The sequence below is a fragment of the Apis mellifera genome, linkage group LG2 (genome assembly GCF_003254395.2).
Source record: "Apis mellifera strain DH4 linkage group LG2, Amel_HAv3.1, whole genome shotgun sequence".
NCBI classification, from domain to species: domain Eukaryota; kingdom Metazoa; phylum Arthropoda; class Insecta; order Hymenoptera; family Apidae; genus Apis; species Apis mellifera.
The window spans coordinates 1,009,061-1,036,848 of record NC_037639.1 but is presented as its reverse complement, the minus strand read 5'-3'; the positions used below and the strand labels follow the sequence as shown (position 1 = coordinate 1,036,848).

Below are 27,788 nucleotides of genomic sequence, written 5' to 3'. Positions count from 1 at the left end.
CGAATTATCCAGTTCGTATAGATATTCTATTGCTGCGATCATCTATTATATGTATATTAAATGTATTTTTCATATTCGTAGCCGTTATTGAACAGAAAAATCGACACTTATATCGTTACCGATCGCTTGTTTTTTTGTTTGTTTGTTTTTCTTTTTTTTTTTTTTCTTTTTTTTTTTTATACTAATTACTAATAAAGTGTCCCCCTGTGTCTTTATACACTTCGGGGAAAAATAACGTGTGGTCTCGTTTTGTACTTTAATAAGTGGTAGACAGTAGAATCATTGGTGTTTCATTTTAAGAACTCTATAAATGACCATTCGGTTGCTCGAGCTTCCCGAGACGAAAGGAAACTTTAATGCACCGGTCGCATGCTGGTCCAGAGCATCTTTGTATTGTCAATCCCTTGCAATTTTTTCTTCGACATCTACAATACATTTTTTTTAATATCTGCATATCTTCAATTAATTTAAGTAAGTAGCATTTCTTTCCTTTTTTATTATATTAATAGGAAACAATTCTTAATTAAAGCCCATTATTTAAATTTATTAAACATTAACAATATAAAAATATATGTATGTTTCATTAATAATGATCAAATGCAAGGGATTGCAATTAAAATATTCAAGAGGTGAGTTCCTGACCCTCCCGAAATTCTATTCAAAACAAACACAATTTTTGCGATCGCGATCACGCAAATGTACATATACCGTTTTCTCAAACGAAATACAATCACACTCAAAGAATAAATATAGAAAGGAATACAAGTTTTTCATTCATGATATACTGTTTGAAGGATTTTGCACTGATCCAGAATTCTATTCTAGTCTCAAATTGCATTTTCCTTTTACTATCTGATAACATGGAACATTCGTGGTTATTTTTATAAATACATTCCTTCCGAGATAATATATCTTTATGCACGTAGAAAAGTTCTGTATTTATTTACACAGGCATTTTGAACACTCATTGCCATTTCAACGGAACTTGTTCATTGAGGATTTAACTTATCGGTGCCCATAATATATTTTTATTAATCACACATTTCTTTTCCGTTCGATTAATGCTTCTTTTTATCGCACCATAAGATAATATTCTCATTATTCGTTTTGTTAGCGTAAATAAATTTAAGTGGAACATAGTATTTGTCGGAAAATACTGTTTCTTCCACTAAGTATTAGCAAAAAATAAACTCATTTAATAAGATTTCCCTGATAAACTATTATATAATCATTTTATTCTAGTAACATGAGATTATATTAAATTTGTTATTAGAAATAGAAACAGATTTTTCTATGATATAAAAATATTTGGTTGCAAAGGAATAAAAATATCCATGAATATTCAATTATTGCCATAAAACTATGAATTACAAAAACAGTGTAAAAGTTTAAACAATTCTACTTGCAAAAATCGTTGTTCATACAAAAGTAATTCTGATATATTAAAAACAGATCGACTCGTTTTGTTATTTTTTTCTATATTATCACAAATTTATAATTAATCGTTGTATTAAACGTAAATAGAATAAAATTACCAAAATATTTTGCTAATAACCAAATATATCTATTAACAGATTGCGTTTATTGGTTTCCATTCCAGTGGGTACATTAACGTGAAGTGGACGGCATTGGATTAAACTGATTCGACATGTTGCAGCAATAACACGGAGCCAAAATATTTGCGTTTCTAAATTGAAAATATACATTTTAAAATTATAAAAATATATGATTTTTTAAAAATATATTTATTATATAAATGGTTTTTTATTCAAAAATATATGACATTTATCATATAAGATTCTTGCATGTATTTATAATTACAAGAATTTAAATAATTTTCTTTTAAAACAATTCAATTTAATCAAACAAATACTATAAATAAAAAAATCATATGATATACTAAATAATAAATAACAAATAATATACAAGTAATACAAAAGTTAACACACACAAAAAAAAATAAAATATTATGTAAATAAAAAATAAAATAATTTGATGAACATTATTGACATTAAAGAAAAACAAAAATGCATTATCTATGGATATCTGATTTAAATAAAAAAAAAATATAAAATATATCTTAAATAATTTCATGTTATAAATAATTTCTAAAAAAATATCAATAAAGAATTGCAATTAATTTAAAATAGCAAAAATTATTTAAAAAAAAATTAATATTTTGTTAATAAAAATTCTTAATTTAAATGTACATTACTATATAATTTAATAATAATATTTCATTGTATTAAATAATACGGAATTTAGCATCAAACAAAATATATTATAAAATATAATAAATATTAATAAATATAATAGAATTATTTTAAAATAATAATAGATTTATGAAAAAATATTATAAAATTAAAATAAAATTATTCTGTCTCTTATTTTCCAAATTATATATACATTTTGTAATAATCATAAAATATGTATAAATGTATAAATAATTCTATAAATTTTTAATATTTAGTACAATAATCTATATTATAATTAATTCTTATAATTATATAAATAATTTTAAAAATAATAAAATATGCATATGATAAATGATGAAATTAACAATATTAAAATTAAAAAATAATATTTAATTTCTAAAAATATTTACTATTCACTGCTGAAAAAAAGTCTCGCAGAAAAAAGATCTGATTGATTAAATATTGATTTATGTGGGAGACTATTTTCACATTTTTATTTCTAATTTAAGTTAGGATTGTCAACAAAGTGTTTAAAATGAAGATAAGCAATAGTAGCGAAGAACTTCTCTTGCCTCTATGTCTTTCCGTGAAACTCCTTTTCGGCAATGATATATAATTATAATATATAATTCTATATCATTTTATTAATTATTATTAATTATTAATTTAATTTCTTTTACAACTTGGAAATATATAACATATATATATAACATATATAACATACCTTAATTGTCTTTGTAATTTTCGACCTACTTGTCCTTTTCGTCCATGTTTACTGCATTGTTTTTTGGATTCACATATTAATCGCTAAGGTAATGAATTGTTACTATTATTAGTAATATTTTCTCCTTGGCTTGAATCCAATGAAACATCTCTACTTTCTATACTGCGACTAAAATTTTTTTTAATTAAATTTATATTAATTTATTAATATATTATTAATATATTTATTATTTATAATTAATATACTAATAATAATATATATTAATAAAATTATATTATATTATTTCATATTTTTAATATTTAAAATATATTTTAATTAGCTATCAGTTACTTACTCTCTGTGAACGAAAGAAGCATTATGAGAAGCTTCATCCATTCTATCCGAAAAAATGCGGGCACTTGATCGATCAGTTCCATGAGTTGAAGATTTGCTTCTTTGTGCAATATCTGAATAATGACCATCGGATCGTTTAAATTTTTCACTTGGGATTTCAGTGCTTAAAATTTCAGGTTCATCTACTGGTAAACACGTTTCCACCATAGCTTCCAGACAATTAACAAATAATTGAGCACTTTCAGCTGTGCAATTAGACTGTAACATATATGTACAAATATAAAATTTCAAGCCAAAAAAATTTTGAAAGAAATTTAAATAAATTATTCTTTTTTAATAAAAATTTTAAAAATCATAAAAATTATAGAATAATAACATTATCAAAATAAATACAAAAATATAAAAATTCAAGTTTATTGATTCAGTTATAAATAATATATAAGTATATAAGTAATTTTTTTTAAATTTGCATAAGATGAAGTCAGATAAAGAAAGATCGAGACAGTAATATGATGAAGATAAATAAGACTATCTAAATCTAATTCATATACATATATCTAATACATATAATAATTGTTCAATTGTTTACAATTTAATAAATAAATTTTAATCGATATTTTTGTACTTCGTTTTTTGTTTGATTTGTTTCTAGAATCGATATTCTAAAGATATATATTTATTTGTATATATATTTATTAATTTATATATTTTATTGTTATTAATTTATATATATATATATATATATATATATATATATTATATAATTTATATATATTATATATAAATTGAAAATAGTTATGTATTAAATAATTACAATTGTATTCTTACATTTGTGTATGGACCTGCAAATCTCCATAATCCTCCAAATCCACAACTTTGCAAGTAATGTAATTGCTGTTGACTTGTATCCTCACATGCGATCATATTCTGTATAATTGCTTGTACAGAATTCAATATACATTGATCGTGACAGAAAGATAATACATTATTAATTTTTGCATCAAGTAAATTATGACTGTAAAAAAATTGAAATTCAATCAAAATAATGTACAATTTTACAAAATTAAATTTTCTAAATATATATATAATTGATTTATTTATAAATTATTTTAAATAAATAAATCATTTTAATAGTTTCTGCAAAATAGCAATTTCTAATATTTGAAATCTGTTTTGTATATTTATTTTATATACTAGATAAGATATAATTTATAAATAATAAGAATTAAAATATAAATTAAAAAATTAATATAATTAGATTTAAAATGAATATAAAGTTTCATTTATGAAAATATGAATTTTGTAAAATATACATATTATTAATACTATAGACGCGTATTAAAAAAAATTAATATAATATAGCATGATATTATTTATAGTATAGATTTGTTGCAAAGTAAAAGAAGATTATAAAATGCTATTTATTCAAATTCTTAAAAAGATATCATTATAAATATAATTATCAATTGCAAATAAGGAAAAAATGTTAGGAAAAGAAATATATATAAATATTAAAAAAACTATATTTGTGAAATTGTTTTTTTTTTAAATACAATGATATATTCTATAATTGTATTATATCATCATATATAAAAATATTATAATAAAGTCATGAATAATTTATGAAATATTTTAATAAATATATCTATTAAAGAAATTTCATTGATAAAGAATAAGTAACATCGTTATCATCAAATATGTATATTAGATACATGAAAAAAAATTGAAGATTATGCTACCTTGAGTTATTCTATCTTTATATTGTTATATTCAATATTTTAATATATTATAGTCATATATTATATAATCACATGCATTATATATACATATATATCATCCAATGAGTTCATTTATCAATATATTTTGTATTTTATAGAAATTATGATTGGGTTTATACATATAAAAGATATAGTTTAATTTTCATTACCAGTTTGAAAAAATATGATTTATAAAAAAAATAAATTTATTACATTAATTTTTTAATTTTAATAGTTTCATTTTAAAATATTATATTATTATTTGTGGTTATTTAATAATTCCTTTCTATTGTATTTCAATAATTTCATTTTGTTTTAAAAAATAATTAAACTACATATTCTATAACTATATATTCGTTTATACATTTTTATTTTTACATTATATATTACATATATATATATATATATATTACATATATATATATATATATATATATTACATATATATATATATATATATATTACATATATATATATATATATATATATATATATATACATTATATATATACATATATATATTACATATATATATATATATATATATATATATATATACATTATATATATATATATATATAAATTAAATTTCTTTTAAAATAGAGAATTTTGAGAAAACTTTAAAACAAATAATCAATTAAATTAATATGATAAATAAATACATTAATAGAGAAATTATGTTATTAAAAATGTTAATAACTATATTAATTCTTTCAATATATGATATATTAAAAATATAAGAAATGAAAACTTACATTACAGGAAAAACTTTTGGAAAGACCACCGAAGCTTCTGCAAGATATTCATAAAGAATCCGTTGTTCATTTTCGTCCGTTGAATTTTTAACTAAAGTTACCAACACGGTTAAAACTAAAGTTTGAATAGAAAAATCTGTCAATACTTCTGGGTCCAGTAATATATTGTTTTCATTGCTCACGCTTACTCTGGCACTTCGATTCTGTATAAATCATTATATAATAATTATTAAATTAATAGTTAATAATATTAATATATATTATTAATGTTATATTAATGTTATTTTTATTTCATTTTATTTTATTTTGTATATACAGACTGTTGATATTGATAGATTACATTTAAATTATATTAATTCTAGAAATTAAAACAATTATCAAAAATTAGTATACAAAAATGTCAATTCAAATTTATTTATTAAGTTATAAGCAATTGAAGTTTATGTTAGAATAAAGATATAAGTAGAAAGATAATTCTATTTCTAATTGAAATCACTTTCTTTTCATTTTGCTTTATTTAATATAAAATAAAATTGCTTATAATTAAAAAAATAAATCTTAATCAACATTTCTATATACCAATTTTGCGTCTGTTTTAAATCTCTAAAATCAATATTCTAAAGATATTCCACAAATATATTAATATTCTATATATTATTTTTAATACAAAAAATATCCATCGCAGTAAAATGAATTCTTAAAATAGTTGAACTATACAACTATATATTTGTTTATACACTTTTATTTTTTTATTTTTACATTGATATATATATATAAATTAAATTTCTTTTAAAATAAAGAATTATTTTTAATAATATAACATAAAATAATATTGTTTAATTCTATTTTAAATTTTACTTGTATTTCATTGTATAATTCATTATTTGAAAATGTATTTCAATCAAAAGTTGCATCAAAGAGAGAAATACAATATATTATTGTAAATATCAAAGAGAGACATACAATATATTATTAGTATTGTAATTTTAAATTATATTGTTTTATTAAGTAAGATATAAAAATCATCTTTTATAAATAATATAATTAATTTTATTAATTTATAGTATTATACAATGACAAAAATCTTACGTTTATCATCACATTTAATAAAATTTAATCAATAGATTTTATTTAATATTTATATTAATAAAAAATTGAATTGTTATAAAATTATTACATAAAATATTTTAACACATGATATCAGAACTTATTTGTTTAAAATTCAACTCGTTAATAAAATCAAAACGAAAAATTTTGAAAAGGAAAAAGTTGTTTGAAATTATTTCTTAAGTTATGTTTCCTCATTTTTAAAATATTATGAATATCTCTATAAGTAAAATCAAATAATTATAAAAAGATCGCTTTTTAATTACATTTTAAAAAGATTCATTTTATGATACAATTATTAAATATAAATAAAATAAAATTGTAAAAACACATAAAATCTCAAAATTAATTTTCAAATTAAATAATTATTTAATTTGTAATTAAAATAAATAACGTAAATAATTATAATATAAATATCATATAGTAGATAATAATATAGTAATATAGTAGATATAATCTATTTTATATTTAATAATTTTTTATTTATTTTTATATTATTTATTTAATTTTATATTATTATCATGTATCCATATACAAATTAATTTCAATTTAAATCAAATTTTTAAAAAAAGTTCTGAAGCGTACATAAGAATTTCAAAGTGCAATCATCATAATAATGATGTTTGTGGTCATATATTACATATTTCTTATATTTATATAATCATGTGTTACATTTTTTACGTTAGTATGTTTAAAAGCTGAAATAAATTTCTAACGAATTAATGCAAATGCAACCTCTATTTTCGCAAAAATGATAAAAAAACCAAATAGTAATTAATTAAATGAAAATTCTGCAAGTTTATGTGTTTTGAAGAAGGGGATGCATGTACGTAATCATATAAAATAATTCATATAAAAATCCACGGAATTGATTGTTCATCAGAATGCAGTTTGGAGAAATATATATTTATTATAATTTTATTTTTCAATTTTTTCTTTGTTACCATCAAAAAGAATATATTTTTTCATTCTTATCAAAAATTTCAATATTTTTTCAATATCTCATTATTAATTAAAAGAAATTTAAAAAATAAAGAAAAAGAAAAGAAAAGAAAAGAAAATTTCTTTTAAAAATTTGAATGTAATTTTTCAAGTTTTTCAAAATTATCAAAATCAAATAAATATAAATATGCAACTCTTGATATACTATAATTTTTCTCTAAATCATTTTCTATTTTTTATATAAATAATTAATTGCTTTCACTTAAACCAGATATCCATGTTTTTATTGTAACAAAAAAAAATTAGGTTTAAAAAAAATTTTTTTTTAAAAATTAAAAAAATATTATTTAAATTTTATAATTTAAAGTTTTATAATAAATAAAAGAATACCTTCGGTTCAGGTTCTTCACTTGATTTTGTTTCCTTTGCAGTTGGTACAGAAAAGGATCGCTGCGTTTTAAATAAAATCCGTCCAGTCTTGTTAATGACGTATATATCGTCATTTTTGGACAAATTGATGGAGCATGATATTTAGAAGTGACAAGTTGTATTGCATTTTATACAATCCAGGCAGAGATAAGGTAGACATAGGCAGATGCGAGTATAGACATCGAGAGAGTGAACAGAGGTTCATACAAGAATACAAAAAAATAAAGAATATTACTTAATGTAAAAGTTGCATTCAGCTCTTTCAAAATTTGCTATAAAAATATTTAAAATAATAACTTGAATTTAAATTATGAATTTTTCTTTATTAATTAAACAATCTTATTGTTTAGAATTATTTGCAAGATAATTTAAGATTTTTCAAAATATCATCTTAATATATTTTTAATATTAAATAATATAATCATTAGATTACGGATTTTTATACAATTAAAATTTGTTCAAATTTTCAATTAATATGTGAAATGTCGATAATTTTATTACATATTTATTATAATTTGTATTATAATATATAAAAATAATTTTTTTAATCATGAATTTTTTTTCTGAAAAAAATTTGTATATTAATTAAAAAATTATAACATGAAGATTATTCTATATTTAAATTCTATATTAAATATTCTATATTTAAAACGCATTTAAAATATATAAATACATATATTTAAATTTACCAATATTATCATATGAATCAATATTATATTTTAATATTAAATTAGTAAATTATAACTTGTATTATAAAAAAACTTATTTATTACATATTTTATTAATAATTCATTAATGAATCATCATTAATTTATCACAATAATTAACACAAGTTCATATAATAAATAACAATAGGATATTCCAGATATTCTTTCGTATAAGTTTCGCCAATATATTTTATAAATAAAAATAAGACTAAAATATGTAATAAAAAAATTCATAAATGTTTTATTAAGAATTTATAGAATAGAAATATGAAACACAATGTAAATTTTATAAATAGATCTTTTTTTTATAAATAGATTTTATTTACATGCAATGAAAACGTACAGTAATTAATTTGATAAACATATAACAATTAAATATAATAATTAAACATTTATAAAAAAGAAAATCATATATGTATATATAAAGTATATAAAAATATATTCTATACAATTATTTCAAATCTATGTTATACCATCTTTTTATGGATATTTTTTCTTATACATATTCTTATAAAAAGAGATATCTATATGTATCTATATTTTCATTTTATTTATATATAAAATTAATATCGATTTAGGAATAGACTTTTTTATATAATTTTTTCACATGCAATATTGATTTGCGTAATAAAAAAATCCAAACAAAACAAGAAAATTTATATACATATATATATATTTTTTTAATGTCTCCTGATATTATAAAATTATATGTAACATGTAATATATAATAATAATGTAATATTTAATGTAATATTTAATGTAATATTTAATCTCTCAATCTGTTAAAAATGAATAGCTATAAATTAAATGAATACTCAACAAATTATTTTGCTAATTTAATTATTTTTTTTTTTTAATTTAATAGATATTTCAAATAATAGGTCGGTTAAGAAAGATTAATTTTTTTTTAGTTTATCTTATATCTTTAGATTTTTATTCAAATATTCTAAAAAAGAAAATTTAGAATACAAAAAAAAAATTTAGAAATTTAGAACACAATTTTATTTATAAGTTACTAGACTAAATTAACAATATGTTTTAAAATATAAATAAATGAATATTATGATTTACCATTTTTTGTAAAAAAATATTAATTTTAATATAAATCTACTTTTAAACTGTTGAACATCAACAATAATAATAACGTGCATCATTGAAAAAAGTAAATAGAATAATTTATATTGTATTATATTGTAAATATATCAAAATAATAAATAATCCACTATATAAATTTTAAGATTTCATTATTTTATATAATATAATATATATTATACTATGAATATAGTATAGTATCATATAGTATAGTATCATAATATCAAATATTTTCAAATTTTTTCAAATTTTATAAGATTGTGTGATCTACGATTAAATAAAAGAAGAAATCGTTATGAAAAATACATGAAAAAAAATATTTAGATAATAATATTAAAAAAAAAAAAACAAATTTACAAATCTATGTTAACAATTAAAAGATTAATAATATATTTAAAATTAGCAAATATCCAGGAATTTTTTATTATGAACAGGAATGCAGATATATGTATATGTAAATGAAATAATTAATTATGAAGATTCAATATTGCATATAAATAAATTAGATAAAATTGTAAAAAAATTAAATTTATGATAAATTTATATATATATTTATATAATACATCAGCCTTATCAATAAATATATCTAAATGAAAACATCATTATTTATATGCGTTTATTTTATATTATATTACATTGTTTATATATGTTTCATATTTTTGTTTTTTTTTGTTTCTATAAAATATGTTGCTGAAATTTGAAAAAAAAATCTGGGAAATATCCTTTATATTTATTTCATTTATGTAAAATATGAAAAATATAAATTTGCATAAAAATTCGCAATCTAATAATTTTATTTAATTTTTATATATAATTTTAATTTTCAAATATCTTAGAATTAAATCATTTTTTAATAAAAATAAAAATGTAAAATAAAAAATTATTTCATAATGCATAAATAATATTAGCAAGTAAATATAAAAAAAAAGTAAACAAAAATACATTCCATACAAAAATTTAATAAAAAAATCAATTTAAAATATATAAATACATCAAAAACTACACACATATTTACACACTTATATAAAATATAATTGGCTTAAAAACTTTTAATTCTTTTTGTTTTAAGATATATAGTATATGACAAATAATAATTTTCAATAAAAAGCAATTTGTTTGCATTCTAATATTTAGAAAAAAATAACAAAGATATTATATTGTAAATTTAATTTTCTCAAATGTTATTTTCATGATCAAGAAAATTTTAAATAAAATATGAATTTTGTAATACTACTTTATGAAATAAATGATATTGTTATAAATTAATTTTAATTACATAAATTTATTTTTAATTACATAAATAAAACATACCTGATGTGTTGAATATTGTTTTTGCTGTCTAGCTTGAGTAAGTGCAGACTGATCGAGAAGATCCCATGATTTTTGTCGACGATTAGTAGGATTACTAGATGTTGCACTGGATGTATCCTGCATTATAATATTTTCTATGTTATATTTATTTTTCTTATTAATTTATTAAAGTTATTTGTTTTCAAATATCATTAAATTTTCTAATATTCTTTTTCATTAATAAAACAAATTTTATTTTAATGAATAAAAATAATAAACAAGAAAGTCATTCTTTAAATATAAATCATTATACAAATTAGTTATAATAATTTTTCTGATATATGAATTTTTATATCTTCAATTTAATTTTTTAAAGTTACTTCTTATTTTATTTAAAAAATTTTTCAAAAATTTATACATAATAAAGATAAATATTTTTAATAATATTTTTGAAAAATCATTTTTTTAAATTATTAATTTTCTTTTAAATAACGATAAATATTTATATTATAGAAAACAAAAATTAAAAGTAAAATAAATATATTACAAGTACAATAAAATTTGAATGATAAAAAAATTCTATTAATAAAAATGTATTATAAAAATTTATAATATATATTTTATTGATTAATAACAGTTCTATTAATTAATAAAAACTCATTTAAATTATCTCTTTCTTCTTTTTCAATTTTCGGTTATAGTCAAAGTGAGAGATTACTATTTCTATAACAAAATCAGTGAAAGAAAAAAATAAAAAAAAAATAAAATAATATATAAAATATATATATAAAAAAATAATAATTATAATATATTATAATATAATATAATAGTATATATTATATAATTAATATATATATATATATATATTATATATATATATATATATATATATATATATATTATATCAAATATTGAAAAAAAAAAGAAATATTTTTAAAAATAACTTACTGGATTATGTGGAAGTAAAATATCAAGGCAATCTATACTACCAGCTTCTGAGTTTTTAGTAACAGCATGTCTAATATGGCATCGACTTCGTACTTCCTCGGATACAGATACTAATGCTGATAAAATACAAATATAATTATTAATTTAAATTCACAAATAAATCTAAATATTAATATAAACTTACCAGACAAATATGCCACACTATCTGGCGTAACTTCAAATTTATCTCTTCTAAATGGTTTAGCGACAATACCTAACAGCATAGTTAATACTCTAGCCGTTCGTGTAACAGTAGTAGGTGTAGGATGTCTATATCCTTTTAGAAGATGACCAACCAAAGCAAAATGAAAATTAGATTTAAAAGAAAGTCCTACTGCATTATCCAATTGTTTAAAATGCCATTCTAGAGGTTCACGTGTTAACATCATAACACATTCCAATGTCTAAAAAATTAATTTATTTATAATAAAAATTCACGAAATTTAACAAAATTCATAAATTTTTACCTTATCATCAAAAGTTCCTTGAGAATCTAAAGTATGCAAATTTTGCTCAAGAAGTGCTAAACCACATGCATATAAAGATGCCTCGTCTAATTGAAGAATTGATGTTGCAACCCAAAATAAATATCGATGTATAGGAGATTCCTTAAAAACATTGAAATTATTAATAATTAAATTAAATTTTTTTTAATTTATAATAATAATAATTAATAATTAATAATTAATAATAAACTTTATAGTAATATAAATTTCAATAAATAACATATAATTATTTAACGCATAATAAATTTTCACATTAATAAAATTTATATATTTAATAATTATTATTATTAAATATTTCATCGTTCAAATAAATTAATTAGATAATAAATAAAAAAAAAAATTTAACTTTACTAAAAATGCACATTATTAATGTATATTAATGTAGAATTATAATGTAATTTTTATATTAATAAATGAATTATAACTTACAGGTCTAAGCAATGGTTGTAATCGAGTGAGGCACATAATGATTGCTTCCAGCAAAGTAATATCATTAAAACTTTCAAGAGCTTTTACTAGTATCCTTAATAATTGTTTCATATCTTGATCAGTTATGCTTTTACTAATACATCCAAAAACAATTAAAGCTCTAGGTTGAAGAGCGGGATTAAAACAAAAAGCAAAATTTCTTGCTAAAGAAGTCCAGGTTTTTAACCAATCACATTGTGGAATATCTCGCATACAAGCTTCCATGATTTCAAGAAGAGCATCAGTAATAATTTCTAAACTAGTTAACGAAAGTCTTTCTTTATCATGTGTTCCTGTAACGCTGCGCTCATTGCTAAACCATTTTTCATTTGTATGTCTATAACTAGATTTAAATGCTGTACCCGCAGCAGATTTCACTTTACTAATCCCAAAAAGTAAATAAAATTTCGGGAGAGAAAATTCATCCAAACTCATTCGTAATATTCGATGAGTGTCTTCTGAGAAGGAAGGAGAACTACAAGTGCACAGTGAATGAATACTGTTAATTACCAAACCATGAGTAGAAGCGCGCATACTTAGACTTCCGGAAAAAACTAAAAATGTTACTGTATGAAACAAATATGGTAGATGTTTTCCTACATCCAAACAATTATTAAAAGATAACATTAATAAGTATCTTGCTAAAATAGCAATATCATCCCATCTTGTATGTTGTTCTAATAATGGCGTTGGAGATGTACAAGTTTTATCTACAACTCGACAAAGTCTTCCTATCACTTTTTTCGCCACTAATTGAACATTTCCAGAAGCCAATGCTACAGCAGTATCAGCCATTATTTCAACAGTAGGAGAGCCGAGTCCAAAAGTAACACTACGTTGAATGAAATTATCCAAAACTGTATCTATTAAATCAGGTAATCTTCCAATTGTACTCCATATTTTAGCTTGTATACTTGGATACATTTCCACTTCTTCAATAGTTAATGTTATTAATTTTTCTAAAATTTTTGTAACTTGTTTTTGACGTTTTCCTCCTTCGTCATTCGGTTTATAAAATCGTACAAGGTTATTTAACCATGGAGTCATATATTCTAAACAAAGATGTTTTAATTCGATACTTGACAATCTGAAACCTTGTATACATTCCTCTAAAAACTCCAATGTAAGATGTGGATCATTCGCAGCCAAAGTTTCACTTAAATGTTTAATAAATATAGTATTATTTGATGGTATACAAAGTCCAGATGTTTCTAAAAGTTGTCCTTCAATTTTTAAATCGAAAGTTGCAGTTAAAGCACATAACTGATTGTATGCTGCTGTTCGTAAATTTGGATCTGAACTACCAAGATTTAATAATGCCATATTTAATAATGTTCCAGGTACATCTTTAGGTCTTATTTTTGGATGAATAGATACAGATTCCGGCTGAGATAATTCCCATCGATTTCTTATATGAATTATAGCCTGTACAATACTATCACAGTCTTGATGAATAAAAGATAATGGGCCAGTTTCATTTGAAATAGTCAATGTAAATTGATTGTCATCTACTAAACAAACTTCTTCTATTTCAGATGCATAATAAACATCATTTAAAAGAACGGAATGCGATAATACTTTGCATTTCTCCGCCGAGGTAATTTGTATCGCAGTTGGTCCAACTTTTACGGATACCTTAGTGTCTTTATGAGAAAGTTTTAAAACGCTGTTAAAAACTTTTAAATCTTCATCAAGAGATAATGTAGCTCCAGGCAATTTTTGTTGATCAATATCAATTACATCATTTAAACGACTCGGTCCATCGACAAAAACTACTTTTCTATTACCCTTTAATGGTGCCAAGATTCTATCGTGAAACTTTGTATATTCTCTCACCCAACCATTACAATTATAAATATATGCAGCATGAATATTTTCATATGCAACTTTAGGCAATACGTAAAACCATTTCTGTAAAAATTCAGTTCTAAATCGATTGTCTGAACATGTATGAGTAAAATCAATAACCAATTCAAACGGAGAATGACAAAATGGTTTTAGAGTAAGAAGAACGTGGTATATTAACAAATCACCATTCGTATCGCCAATTCTATAAAAAAGACATAATCAAAATTATACTAAATTATTAATAATTATTACTAAAATAAAGCTAATTGTGAATAATAAATTATTTTTGTTACTTTTTTGTTATATTTTTTTATATAAAAATATATATAAAAAAATTATTTATGTAATGATTAATTATTAAAAATTAATTATTATTATTAATTTAAATGATTATTTCAAATTTCTCTAATAAAAATTAATTAAATGCTTTATTTTTAAGTCAATGTTAATATTATATTTTAAATTTTATGTATTTTAATAATATAGTATTTTAAATATGTAATATAAAAAAAGAAATTTCAAATTTGTAATAAATTAATAAAATACATACTTATAACGTCTAGCAATATAATAAAACACTGGATATCCTTGTTTACTAGTTCCTGCTTGATAAAAAATATTTAAATTCTTGATACTCTTAAATTCTTCATTTTCATGCATATTGTGTTTCACCATAATTTCTTCAAAATTAGTTGATGACATATCAATATTTGACCATCGAGCGTAAGATGAAGAAAACATTAAGCTATCAAAATAAATATATTTATACATAAAAATTATATAATAAATAGTACATATAATAATATAATATTATATAATAAATAGTGATTTGTGTAATAAAAAAAATATTGATACTAACTGTGAATCAATTGGTTTATGTTCTGGAGGACCAAGATAAGCCAATAATGTAGCCATTTTATCAAAAGGTCTTCTACCTACTGCTTTATGGTCCCGACTGCTACTAAGATAATCGCCAATTCGTTCTTGATGATTCCAAAGTAATCTATGTAATGCTAAAACATTGGCATCCGATACAAACGACATTGGATGACTAGTTTGATCGACCGTTTCGCAATCTGATGCTATTTGTATGAAAAATCTTCTTCCAATCTCGAAATGTGCACGTAAAAAGTCATTAAATGGTAACATATGTTGTTCTTTACTAAATTCTACATGATTGGCAATATTTTGCAAGATTTTAGACATTAACATAAGACCTCTTTTAATATGCGGAGGTACAGGCTTATTTACAATGCCCATTTCTTGAGGAGATACAATAGCTGGATTAATAAATCGCAAAAATATTACAGTTCCAACGGCTCCAATATTATTTTGTGGACATTGTGGAAATCTTTTACTGAGTACTTGATATAAACAATGACACATGGACCGTAATTGTGGTGGAAATCTGGAAAAATATAATTAAATTTCGACAAATTGACAAAAGTATGAAATATATTAAAACTTTATTTTAATATAGTAATAATAATAATCATTATATTTATGTATCTATAATAGCTAAATTTAGTTTGAACAAATATTGATATTAATTTATTAAATTTTTCTTCGTAACTTACCGGTCAGCTGAGGATACTATAGCATTAAATACTTTTTCAGTTAATGCAATCAAATTACGACCATTTTGTTCTATATCTTCATGAATATCTATTCTAGCACTATCAACTTCAAAACCAGTAGTAGGATCATCTAATAGTGGCATAATTAAAGGTTCTAATAAATTTTGTAAATAACTAGCACCATAAATTTTAAAACAAAATGCCATAATTTTGCTTCCAAGACTATTTCCTCGAAATAATGTTTGCATACAATCAGAAACTTCAACCTCACGATAAAACATATTCCACAAAAGAGAAGATAATAAGTGCTTTGCATCAAATAATGTCACAAAAACTCGTGCTAATTCATCCATTTGATTTGTTGTCACTACATTAGCTAAAGCCATTGCAATAGGTAATTCTCCTTTATCACTAATCATTGTAACAAGTTGAACTAATTGCTCAAATCTATCAGCCAATACTGTTTCTGCTAATGTATCAAATTCTGTTCCTTGTTGAAGAATTTTAGTAAGAACTTCCATAAATGCTGCTCGTGTTTGTAAATCTGGATTATAACCCAAACCTATAAATATACAAATTACATAAAACATTGAAAAACTAACAAATTTTGTATAATATTCATAATATTTAATTTATATATAATATTAAAGTATTATAAATTTTATTTACTTAATGAATGCATTAAACCACTATCAATATTTGCACTGAGAAGATTGCTCATTGCTTGTATAGTAGCATTGCGTAAAGTAGATAATTTGCCACTGGTTAAACGTGGTTGTTGAGACACAATTTCTTTTTCTTCGCCAGTTACTTCATTACAATCATTTAATAAATTCATGAAAAGAGTAAAATATTTTAGAAACAATTGAGATTTTGCTTCCATTAAATCACCACGATCAGATTCTTCAGGTTGAAGAGGCAGACCACGTAATAATGCTCCAACTGCTTCCATACATGCTTGATCTAAATCTCTAAAAAATCAAATCAAATTTAAAATATATATATATATATCAAATTTAAAATATTATATATATATATATATATATATATATATATATATATATAATGATAAAATATATGATTATATGATAATATAATTAGAATATTATTATAATATACTAAATAATTATAATATAATAATTATAATTATAATAATATTATAATAGTATATAAACTATTAAAACTAACTATAAACTAATTATAAACTAACCAATAATATAAGATGAATTACTATAAATATTTCATTTTTTTAACATTTGTATATCTAATAGATCAAATATAATATCTATATTTTAAAAAATCTAATCAACTAATGCAATATATATATTATTTAATATGTTTAATATTAATTAATTTAAAATTTTAATATACTACAATATTTTTTTTTAAATAAATACGAATCAATATATAAGTATATACTGATAAGTATTTTAAAAATTCATTATATATTGTGCATTTTCATTTCATATAATGTAATAATATATGCTTAATAGTACATGTTTTAATAATTATTATTATAATATATTATTAATGAAAAAAAAATTATTTCATGTATACCTTATAAAAAATTAGTTACCGTGTATAAACAGTTAAATCTCCACTAGCAGATGGAGTAATTTGATGAGTAGCACCCATTACCCAATCAGTTAAATATTCAACAAGTTTATTTCTAAATTTCATTTCCTGTCTAAATGCTAAATCATCTCGTCTTTTCATCATTGCTTCAACGAGTTGACATAATTCTGTTTTAATATGAATAGAATGTACAGTCATATCCAAATGTCTAACATATCTGACAATTGCCAACATCATTCCTTCTATACTAGTCATTCCAAGATATTCAGATGGTTGATCTGTTTTAGAATCTAAAATATTTTTCATTATGAATATTATATGTTCAATAAATTGAGTATTAATATCCAATACTATAACTTGTCCTTGTTGGTTAAAAAATTTTTCGACTATGCTTTTAATTTGATCAAATAATATTGGGTACAATGCAGGACTCATTTCATGGCCAACCAATTCTTTAACATGTTTCTGAATCTGATTTCCAAATTTTTCATTATTACAAATCAATAGACGTAATAAATTATAAATAAATTGGGTACAATATTGTGCTTCTTGGCTTGGATTTGATAAACAAGATGTAGGTTCTTGTTGTTTTGAACTTCTTTTTAGTTCTGGATTTGGAGCTATTCCTGATAATGGTCTATTTGGAAATCGTTTCTGTAAACACACTCCACCTAAAGCGCAAAGAAACCCCGTCATATTAGCCCATTCATTAATTTGTTCTTCTAATTCATGTTCAGAATTTTGATGTGATGCTCTTCGCTTTCCTGTACTTCGATGAAATTCCATTTGACTATCTTCTGTTTTGGATTTAGGATAATTCACTAACTGCCGTAAAGTTACTTCCCAATTTCTAAACGTTTCTTCCCAGGCCTAAAAAAAGAAAAAAAAACATATATTATTTTATCTTATTAAATAAACATTAGATTAAAAAGTTTGAATAAATTTAAGTAAAATATACTAATATTTCTAAATATAAAATTATAAAAAAATTTCTAATTCATTTATAAAATAATTATTTTTTATTTATATTATTTATATTATATATTATATATATATTATTTATATTATTTTTAATATTTATAATATATTTTAAAAATATTATTTATTTAAATATTATTTAAAAATAAAATTTAAATTACATATATATACATACAGGCTGTACACCATTTACGCAGTGTTCTATTTTCCTCAATAAGGCCATAATTCTGTTTTGCAAAGCAGCACGTCCTAAAAAAAAATAGAATAATTATGAAATATATTATTATTAAATTGTTATCATAAATGTATTATTAATTAAATAAAATAATTATATAGTGTATATTACAATTAAAATAAAAATAATAATAAAACAAAAAAATTGAATTAAGTTAAATTATACACAGTGTTATAAATAACACTTACCATAATTATGATCGTGATAGCATAGCTTACTTTCCCCGCTGGCTGTTATGGTAACAAGGTCTTTAATACTCTACTGCAGCCATATAAGGGTTATACTAATCAAAATACAAAGTGAATTCAAAAATTCATGAATGAATGTTTGAATTCAAGTAAAATCATTGTTAGTAGATATCCGACTCGAAATTAATGTAAAAAAATAATGTTACTTTATATTAATTCTTCCTACTTAAAAATTTTTAATATAATAAATTTAATAATCTTCTTTTTTCCTTTTTTTATTAATAATTTGTAACATTATGTAAAATGTATTTAATTATAAATAAATAAAAAAAATATAAAACAAAATTAAAAAAAAAATATTATACATAATTTTACATATATTAATATAATATATTATATATTATATTATAACTCATAAGTTTCATATGATTTTTTTACTTTTTTTACTTTTTTATTTCAGCTTATACTTTTTTTTTTAATAAAATTTATTTTTAAGAATACACAAATAAGTAAATAAAATTTTTTTTAATTACAGATATATTAAATGTATTTATAAATGATTATTATGATTGCTTTTATCATGATCATGACTATCATTATATAAAATATTCATATATAGTATATAATCATTCTGTATAATATGCAGAATATCCTAGATTTTTTCACAAAACTTTCGCATATTTTATAAATAAAAATTAAAAAAATATATATTACATAAAAATATGTGTTATATAAATATTTTATCATAAAGTTAATAAAACAAAGTTAATAAAATACGAAATGATACGAATAGTGGTATCTTGTTTGAATTATACAGAGATTAGATTGTTAGTTTAGAATTTCAATATAAATCACATTAGTTTTCTGTAACAATCAACAAAGAAATATGTTTATATAAACACATCAAACAGATATTGATAATATATTCCAATTTCGAATTAGATAAATTCGTTATCATTACGTAGATTTAATAGAATTTTTATTAAAGCATTCATAAAATCTATGTTTATATTTAATATTTCTTTTTATTTTTATTGACAAAATATGTAGACAAAATTTTACGAAAAAAAAACTAAAATCATCCTGTAGTTTATATTAAAATAAAATAAAATTTAAGTTTTAATCATTTTTCGATTCGAATTTCTACTTTTATTTCTATTCTGGAAATTACAATTATTTTATATGCAGAATAAATTGGAATAATACCTGGAACACTTACCAGTGATTAACACAGTAGAAGCTTGTGCCAATTCAAGATATAAATGATAGTTTGGAAGTAAACAAGTTACTGCTACTTCATCACTACCACAACGAATTTCTGCTTCTTCACAAAGTAATGCAAAACAAGACATTGAAACTAAAACTGCTTCCATATTAATACTCCATAAATACATGAAAAATACAACCTTAAAAATAAATATAATAAGCCTATATTTAATAAATTAATTAATTTATTAATAATAAATTAATTAATTTAAATTTATTAAATCTCTTAATATATTAAATCTCTTTGTAAACAGATATAAAACAGATTAAATACAATAATATTTTTAGAGTTTTAAAATATTATATATCTAAACATACCTCAAGTTTAATATGTGCTTGTTTACAAACAGCAATTTGACTACCCACATTAGCATAATCTTTATTTTGTGCAAGAAAAGCATTTCTACAAATCAATATTTCTCTAAGCCATTTTAAAATACAAGTATAATTAACAATTTGATGTTGAATCAATTTTTGGGAAATTGAGAACAGAACTTGTGAACTAACATCCCAAAAAGTATTAATTGGTGCTTCTGGATTCCATGCTTTTATTTTATCTGGATGATGTAACACTAATAATGCTTCCATTGCTTCATGAGCAATGTCTGACATTGTTGGTTGATGAACTAAAGAAACTAAACCATTAATTAGTTCTAAAGTGGAACTTTGAATTTCATGACCAGCTTTTCCTTGATTCTGTAAAATAAGTTATTTATGAAAGTTATTTATTTATGAAATAAATATGTTAATATAAATATAGTAATCACTTCGCAAATTAAAATTAAGATAAATTATACTTACACTCAATAACAACATAGGATCAGCATGAATAAGTTTTACCATCCATAAAAGTAAATTTCTATAACTTGATACTTCTTCTCCACGATCTCTGTACTTATTTTGTTCTTTACCTTTAAGTGTTAAGCTTTGAATCATTCGCAATGGTGTATGTGATATGCAACTCTGAGTGACTTTATTTAAAATATCAGTAAACATATTCCTAAGTTCTGCACTACGAGAATACAGAAGATCTATTCGAGGCCACCATGGCAGTCTTGGTTGTGTTACAATTCTAAAATAAAAAATTTATTCATATTATATATTTCATTTAATATTATAAAAAAATTAACATTTTTTTAAAATAATATTTCTTAGAATATAAACATTTACTATCATACAATATTTATTAAATTTATACTATATTTAAATTTTTAATACAAATAAATTATAATTTATTCTTTTATTTATTCTTCATATTTTCAAATTTTAAAAAATAATATATAATATTATATTTAAAAAAAAAATAATTATAAATATAATTATAATATAATTGTATAAGATCAATTTTTTTCTTACTTGTATAATGAGCTAACCAAGACAAATTGGTATGTCGATGGATAATTCAGGTTCAAGCAGACTTTAAGTACTTCGTTGTTATGAGGCTTAATGCGAAAGAAGCTAACAAAACAGTCTATCATTAGGTCGATGTCTTGGGCAACGAAGCTTTGACCACGAGAAAATACTTTTCCTGGATTAAAAAGTAGTGCCATTAAATCATTCATAACATGTCGAACAAGTATAAAGATAACATTATCTGAATCCAGATTATTGATGTAAGTTGATGCTTTACAAAGTTTAATACAAGTAACTGCTGCAGCTTCCACTAACTGCCTACTAGAACTACCATGCATTCCTAGGCCTTTTTTAACACTATCAATAAATTGCTTTTTCTTTGAATGTCTTGGTGAACAGAGAGTACTAAAATCATTAACTATTTCTTCCAAAACTTTTGGTGAAAGTATCAGAAGCATAATTTGTAAAGGCCAAACAGCTGCAGCTCTTCCCTTTTTATTGTCTGCAAATGTATCAAGAATATCAAATAGTTCTTCACATGCTTTTCCAAGATCTTCATTAGGATTTTTCTGAAGATCAGTAAATTCGTGTGAATAAGTATCCATCCAATTCCAAATTGCTTTCTCCAAAGAATTCATAAGAACTATATGGGCTGATTTTTTAAGTTGTTTAAATTTTTGTATTGTTTCTGTAATAATATATATATATAAATATAGTAATAATAAAATTATTATTATCAAATATAGAAATATCAAATATATATATTATAATACATTTGTATATTCTATATAATTTAATTATATTATATTCTTTTATTTTATTTTTATATATGCAAATGTATATATATATATATATATATATATATATATATATATATATATATATATATATATAAATTATATATATATATATATAATATTCAAATATTTATAACATGAAAAATTACCATTTAAGAGTTTTATTAATTTACACACATCAACATTAATATGCTGAATTAATTCAATATCACTATAATCAACATTTTCATCTCCACATTTTGCTAATTCTTGAAGTCTAGATGATATTCTGTTAAACACAGCATTAAAAAAATTTAAACTTAATGCAAACAAAACTTTGCTTGCCAAATTTTTTAAATGAGCATTTTGTGAACTATCATTTGGTACATCTAAAAAATAATATTATGTTATTTATATTTCTAAATCTTATTTAATATAAAACTTATTTAATATAAAACTAATAAATTATAATACATGTATATATATAATACTATATACTAAAATATTATTACCTATAAACTGACATATCTCTTTAAGCAAAAACTTTATATTCATAGCCTCATCAAATTTAGCTGTATCTTTTGGTTGATTTGCAAGACATTTTTCTAAAGTGTCTAAAATAATAATTATAGATTCATAACAATGCCGATCTTGATCTGTACTATGAAATATTCGTTGACCTCCAATACATGGCACCATTTCATTAACATTTTGAAGGATTTTAGTGAGACTGGATATCACAAGAGAGAAACGGTATCGAGAAATTTGTATTAAACATTTTTTGTTTCTCTCTTCGTTCATATGAGAATGGGTGGTTTGAGAGCCACTTAAGTGACACGGCAACTATAAAAAATTTAATTAAATCAAAATTTAATATAAAAATATATGAATATTATTTTTAAATATATAATATTAAATATATAATTTCATTATATACATAAGAAATAAGAAATAAAATTTATATAAGAAATATAATAAACTTATACAAACTACTAATTCAGAATAAAAAATATATGATGAAATTCAATAAATTTAATAATATTTGTAAATATTCAATACATAGAATATTAAATACATTACATTTTTCTATATATTTTTCATATTTATTGAATTTTATAATAAACGTATTTATACTTATTTATATAAAATATGAAATATTTTTATAATGAATTATATTAAATTTTATGTATATAATTTAAAAAATATTAAATACATGAAAAAATATTTAAATATTTGAAAAAAATATTTTTTCGTGTTTCATTTTAATTATAACATAATTATTAACATTTTTATTCTTCTTTTGTTATTTTTAATTATATAAATACAAATTTTAATCACAAAACCAAAAAATTGAAACATGTTGAAGTCAAAAAATAGTTGTCTAAATTTGTCTAAATAAAATTAATATTAATATTAAAATTAATATTTATTATAAATATGTATGTAATATATACATATACACACATATATGTATATAGCCGATCGAAATGTTATAATATATGTTATAAAATTATATTAAAATTTATAAAATTTGAAAATTATGCGCATGTTTATATAATAACATTTGATTGCATGTAAATATATTAAAATGTACCATAGATTCAAATTCTTCGATAAGGCGTGCGCGAAGTGAATGCAATTTTCATTCATGTATCCGTGACACGACGGAAGCGACGTTGTGTAGGTACAGAGGGGTTACGGGACGAGGAATTAAACTCTATAGGGTATCCCAAAAATTCATAACATTTTTTTTTGCACAAAATATTTTATTTTTTTGAATAATAAATTATATATATCATTTTTTTTTAAATATTATCAGAAATAATAAAATAGATATTTATATATATATGAAATTAATATATATAAATTTTTATAAAATGTAGTATCTTCAATTGTTTCAATAATTATGGAGAATCGAAAAAATAAAAAAATTAAATTTAAATAATTATGTAATTAATATATTTTTAATAATTTATTGTTTAAATTGCAAATTGATACAAATTAGTTTTATATTTATCATAAAATCATATTAAATCATAAATAAATTATTACGCTATTTTTAATATAATTAATACTAAAATATTCTTAACACATTAAAGTAATACTTAGATTTTGGAACACCCTGTATATACCTTAACTGAATATCTGTTGGGGTGGACAGGAAAGGGAGAAGGGGCGAAGGTCAAACCGTGGACTCCACGACGTGTAGAGGGAGGAGACCGCGAGAAAGCATCTTCCCATGAATGAACGAATCAACGAACAAACGAATGACGATGCATTCAAAAGAATAATGATATCAATCAATAATAACAATTCTAATAACAGGTGTAATAATAATTGAAATTTCTATGCTAAATACCATTTTACATGTCATTAATGTATGAAATTGATTTATGATCGTTGCGTCATTCAAAATCTATTTTACATTTGAAGTAAATTTTAAAATGTAAAATACAATTATATTATTGAAATATTAACACATTATTGAAATATAAACATTATCTTTAAATAATATTTAAATATTAGTTCTTCATAACAACATTATTACGAACAGTCATATAACAAAATAGAAAACAATACAACAATAAAATATATATTCAGTAGAAAAATATAAGAGAGATATAAAAAAAAAACATTAAACAATACAATTTTAAATTAATTAAACTTATTTCGAAAAAAAAATGATTTTTTACTTTTGAAATTTGTAATAATTTGTAGAAATATTTAATTATTCTATTTCGATTCATATATATAGAATAAAAAAAGAATTGATACAACTGTAATCAAATAGAATATTAAGAATTTAACATTGAAAAAAACTAATTGTTGTCAAGAACTCATTGTTGTATTATACATAATATTATTTAATCATTTTAACTTATCATTTATATTCATTTATCAAAAAAATTAAATTTCTTGCTTTATAATCATTATCACATAGTAATTATATTAATCACACAAAATCAAGTTATATCTAATCAAGTTTAAATATGTATATTATTTAAATAATTTAGAGTATATTTATTAATTGTAAATAATTAAATTATTACCGGTTTTTTAAATATTCAAAATAATTTTTGCTAATGTTAATTGCTATTTCTTTAATACAATTGATGAAATTAAAAAACGAAAGAAAAACAATGAATTAATAATGAAGGAAGATATAATAGAAAAAAGAAGCTGAGAATAAAAAGTTACAATAAAGAACTAAAAAGAACACAGTGAAAAGTAAATAAAAAAAGAGTAAGAAAGAATGAGAGAAAGCACCGGAAGAGAATAGGTAAGAAAGAGAGAGAACGGTCACGAAAAAGGAAGATGAACAAGACAAGAAAAGAAAACTAAACAGATTTATAGTTCGAATCATAGATGTACCTGTTCCTCGAAACGTGTGATCAGCAAATTCGCCCATTCTTCCGGCTTTTGTGTGCCCATCGCCGTCCGAGGTTCAGTGACGAGCCGTCATCACGTACGACGATTTATCAGTTCGCTACGTGCATTCGACATCGATACGTCGCCATTTACGAACGTCGACTGCCGAGAGAGCACCGCAGCGACTCGCTCTTTCTCTCCCGTTGGGGAGGGGCGCCGTAATAGAGACCCAAGAATTATAGTGGGGTCTGAGACGAAGATCCTCGCAGATGGAACCGATACTAGCCGAAGTTACCCGATATTCATTTCAATTGGCCAATCGCGTTATGGTATTTAGGGATTTAAGGATGTAGGAAAAAATTCAAATACCCGTGTTAATATATATAAAATAATATATTTTTAAATTAATTATTATAAGAATAATCATTTTAATAAGATAACAATTATAAAAGAGGATATTTTAAAATTCAGAATTTTATGTGTTAAAAACAATTTTATATTTATATTTCAGATATTTTTAAATTAATATTTTTTTACATCGAAAATATAAAATTACAATATTATTTTTTATTCATTAAATTTTTCTCTGTTTAATTATTAAATTTTTTTATATTTAATTTATTTATAAATTATTTTATATAAAAAAAATATTTTAACAAATTTTTCAAAAAAATTTTATTAAATATCACTTATTTTTTATTAATTAATAAAATTTTAATTTAATTATTGATGCAATAATTAATTTATTATAATTTTAATTTTTATATATACTTTAAAAAGTTATTAAATTTAAAAAGAGAATTTAAAAGAATTTAAAAATTTTTTTAAAACATCTTCTTAATACACTCCTGAATAATTCTAAGTTATATGTATACTTATTCCTATTGAATCTTAATCATGCCATTCATAATTCTACAGTATGTTTCTGTATATGAGATGATAAAAAATTTTCAAAGATTTAATTCAATTTTTCATGAAATATTTATACAAATATTTATACAATACATTTTATTCAAAAATTAATAACGTATTAACAATTACATAATTTTCTCTTAATTATTCTCTTATATTGTAATATTTTATTTTCTTAAAGTCTATTGTCAGACATGTTTATCAAACAAATATAACTAATTAATATTTGAAAATTTAAATAAGTATATCTGTTTTTAATTTTATTTTATTTTATATAGTATGTCATAATTGGTGAAAATAAAATAATCGGATAAAAAATGATTATATAAAAATAAATTGAAAAAAAATTTTTTTTCATTCAAGATTTTGTTTTTGATTAAATTAAGATTTGAATTTCTCAAATATAAATAAAATTAATT

At 21.0% G+C, this 27,788-nt stretch overlaps 1 protein-coding gene across 1 annotated transcript; it reads right to left on the bottom strand.

Annotated features, from left to right (window-relative positions):
• Window positions 1-65: 65 nt before the first annotated feature.
• On the bottom strand, window positions 66-26,656 carry LOC552370 (neurofibromin). The gene is made up of 25 exons (XM_026446394.1): window positions 26,461-26,656; window positions 23,601-23,931; window positions 23,259-23,477; window positions 22,316-23,000; window positions 21,761-22,031; window positions 21,278-21,655; window positions 20,913-21,099; window positions 19,694-19,735; window positions 19,446-19,519; window positions 18,294-19,162; window positions 17,387-17,688; window positions 16,718-17,279; window positions 16,000-16,548; window positions 15,691-15,885; window positions 13,254-15,342; window positions 12,786-12,926; window positions 12,464-12,722; window positions 12,280-12,395; window positions 11,353-11,469; window positions 8,204-8,290; window positions 5,765-5,967; window positions 4,081-4,267; window positions 3,254-3,510; window positions 2,920-3,087; window positions 66-1,687 (listed from the first exon to the last, which is right to left on the bottom strand). Exons 1-24 carry the CDS (start codon window positions 26,518-26,520, stop codon window positions 3,003-3,005), a joined length of 8,265 nt encoding a protein of 2,754 aa, XP_026302179.1. The 5' UTR covers window positions 26,521-26,656; the 3' UTR covers window positions 66-1,687; window positions 2,920-3,002.
• Window positions 26,657-27,788: the final 1,132 nt, after the last annotated feature.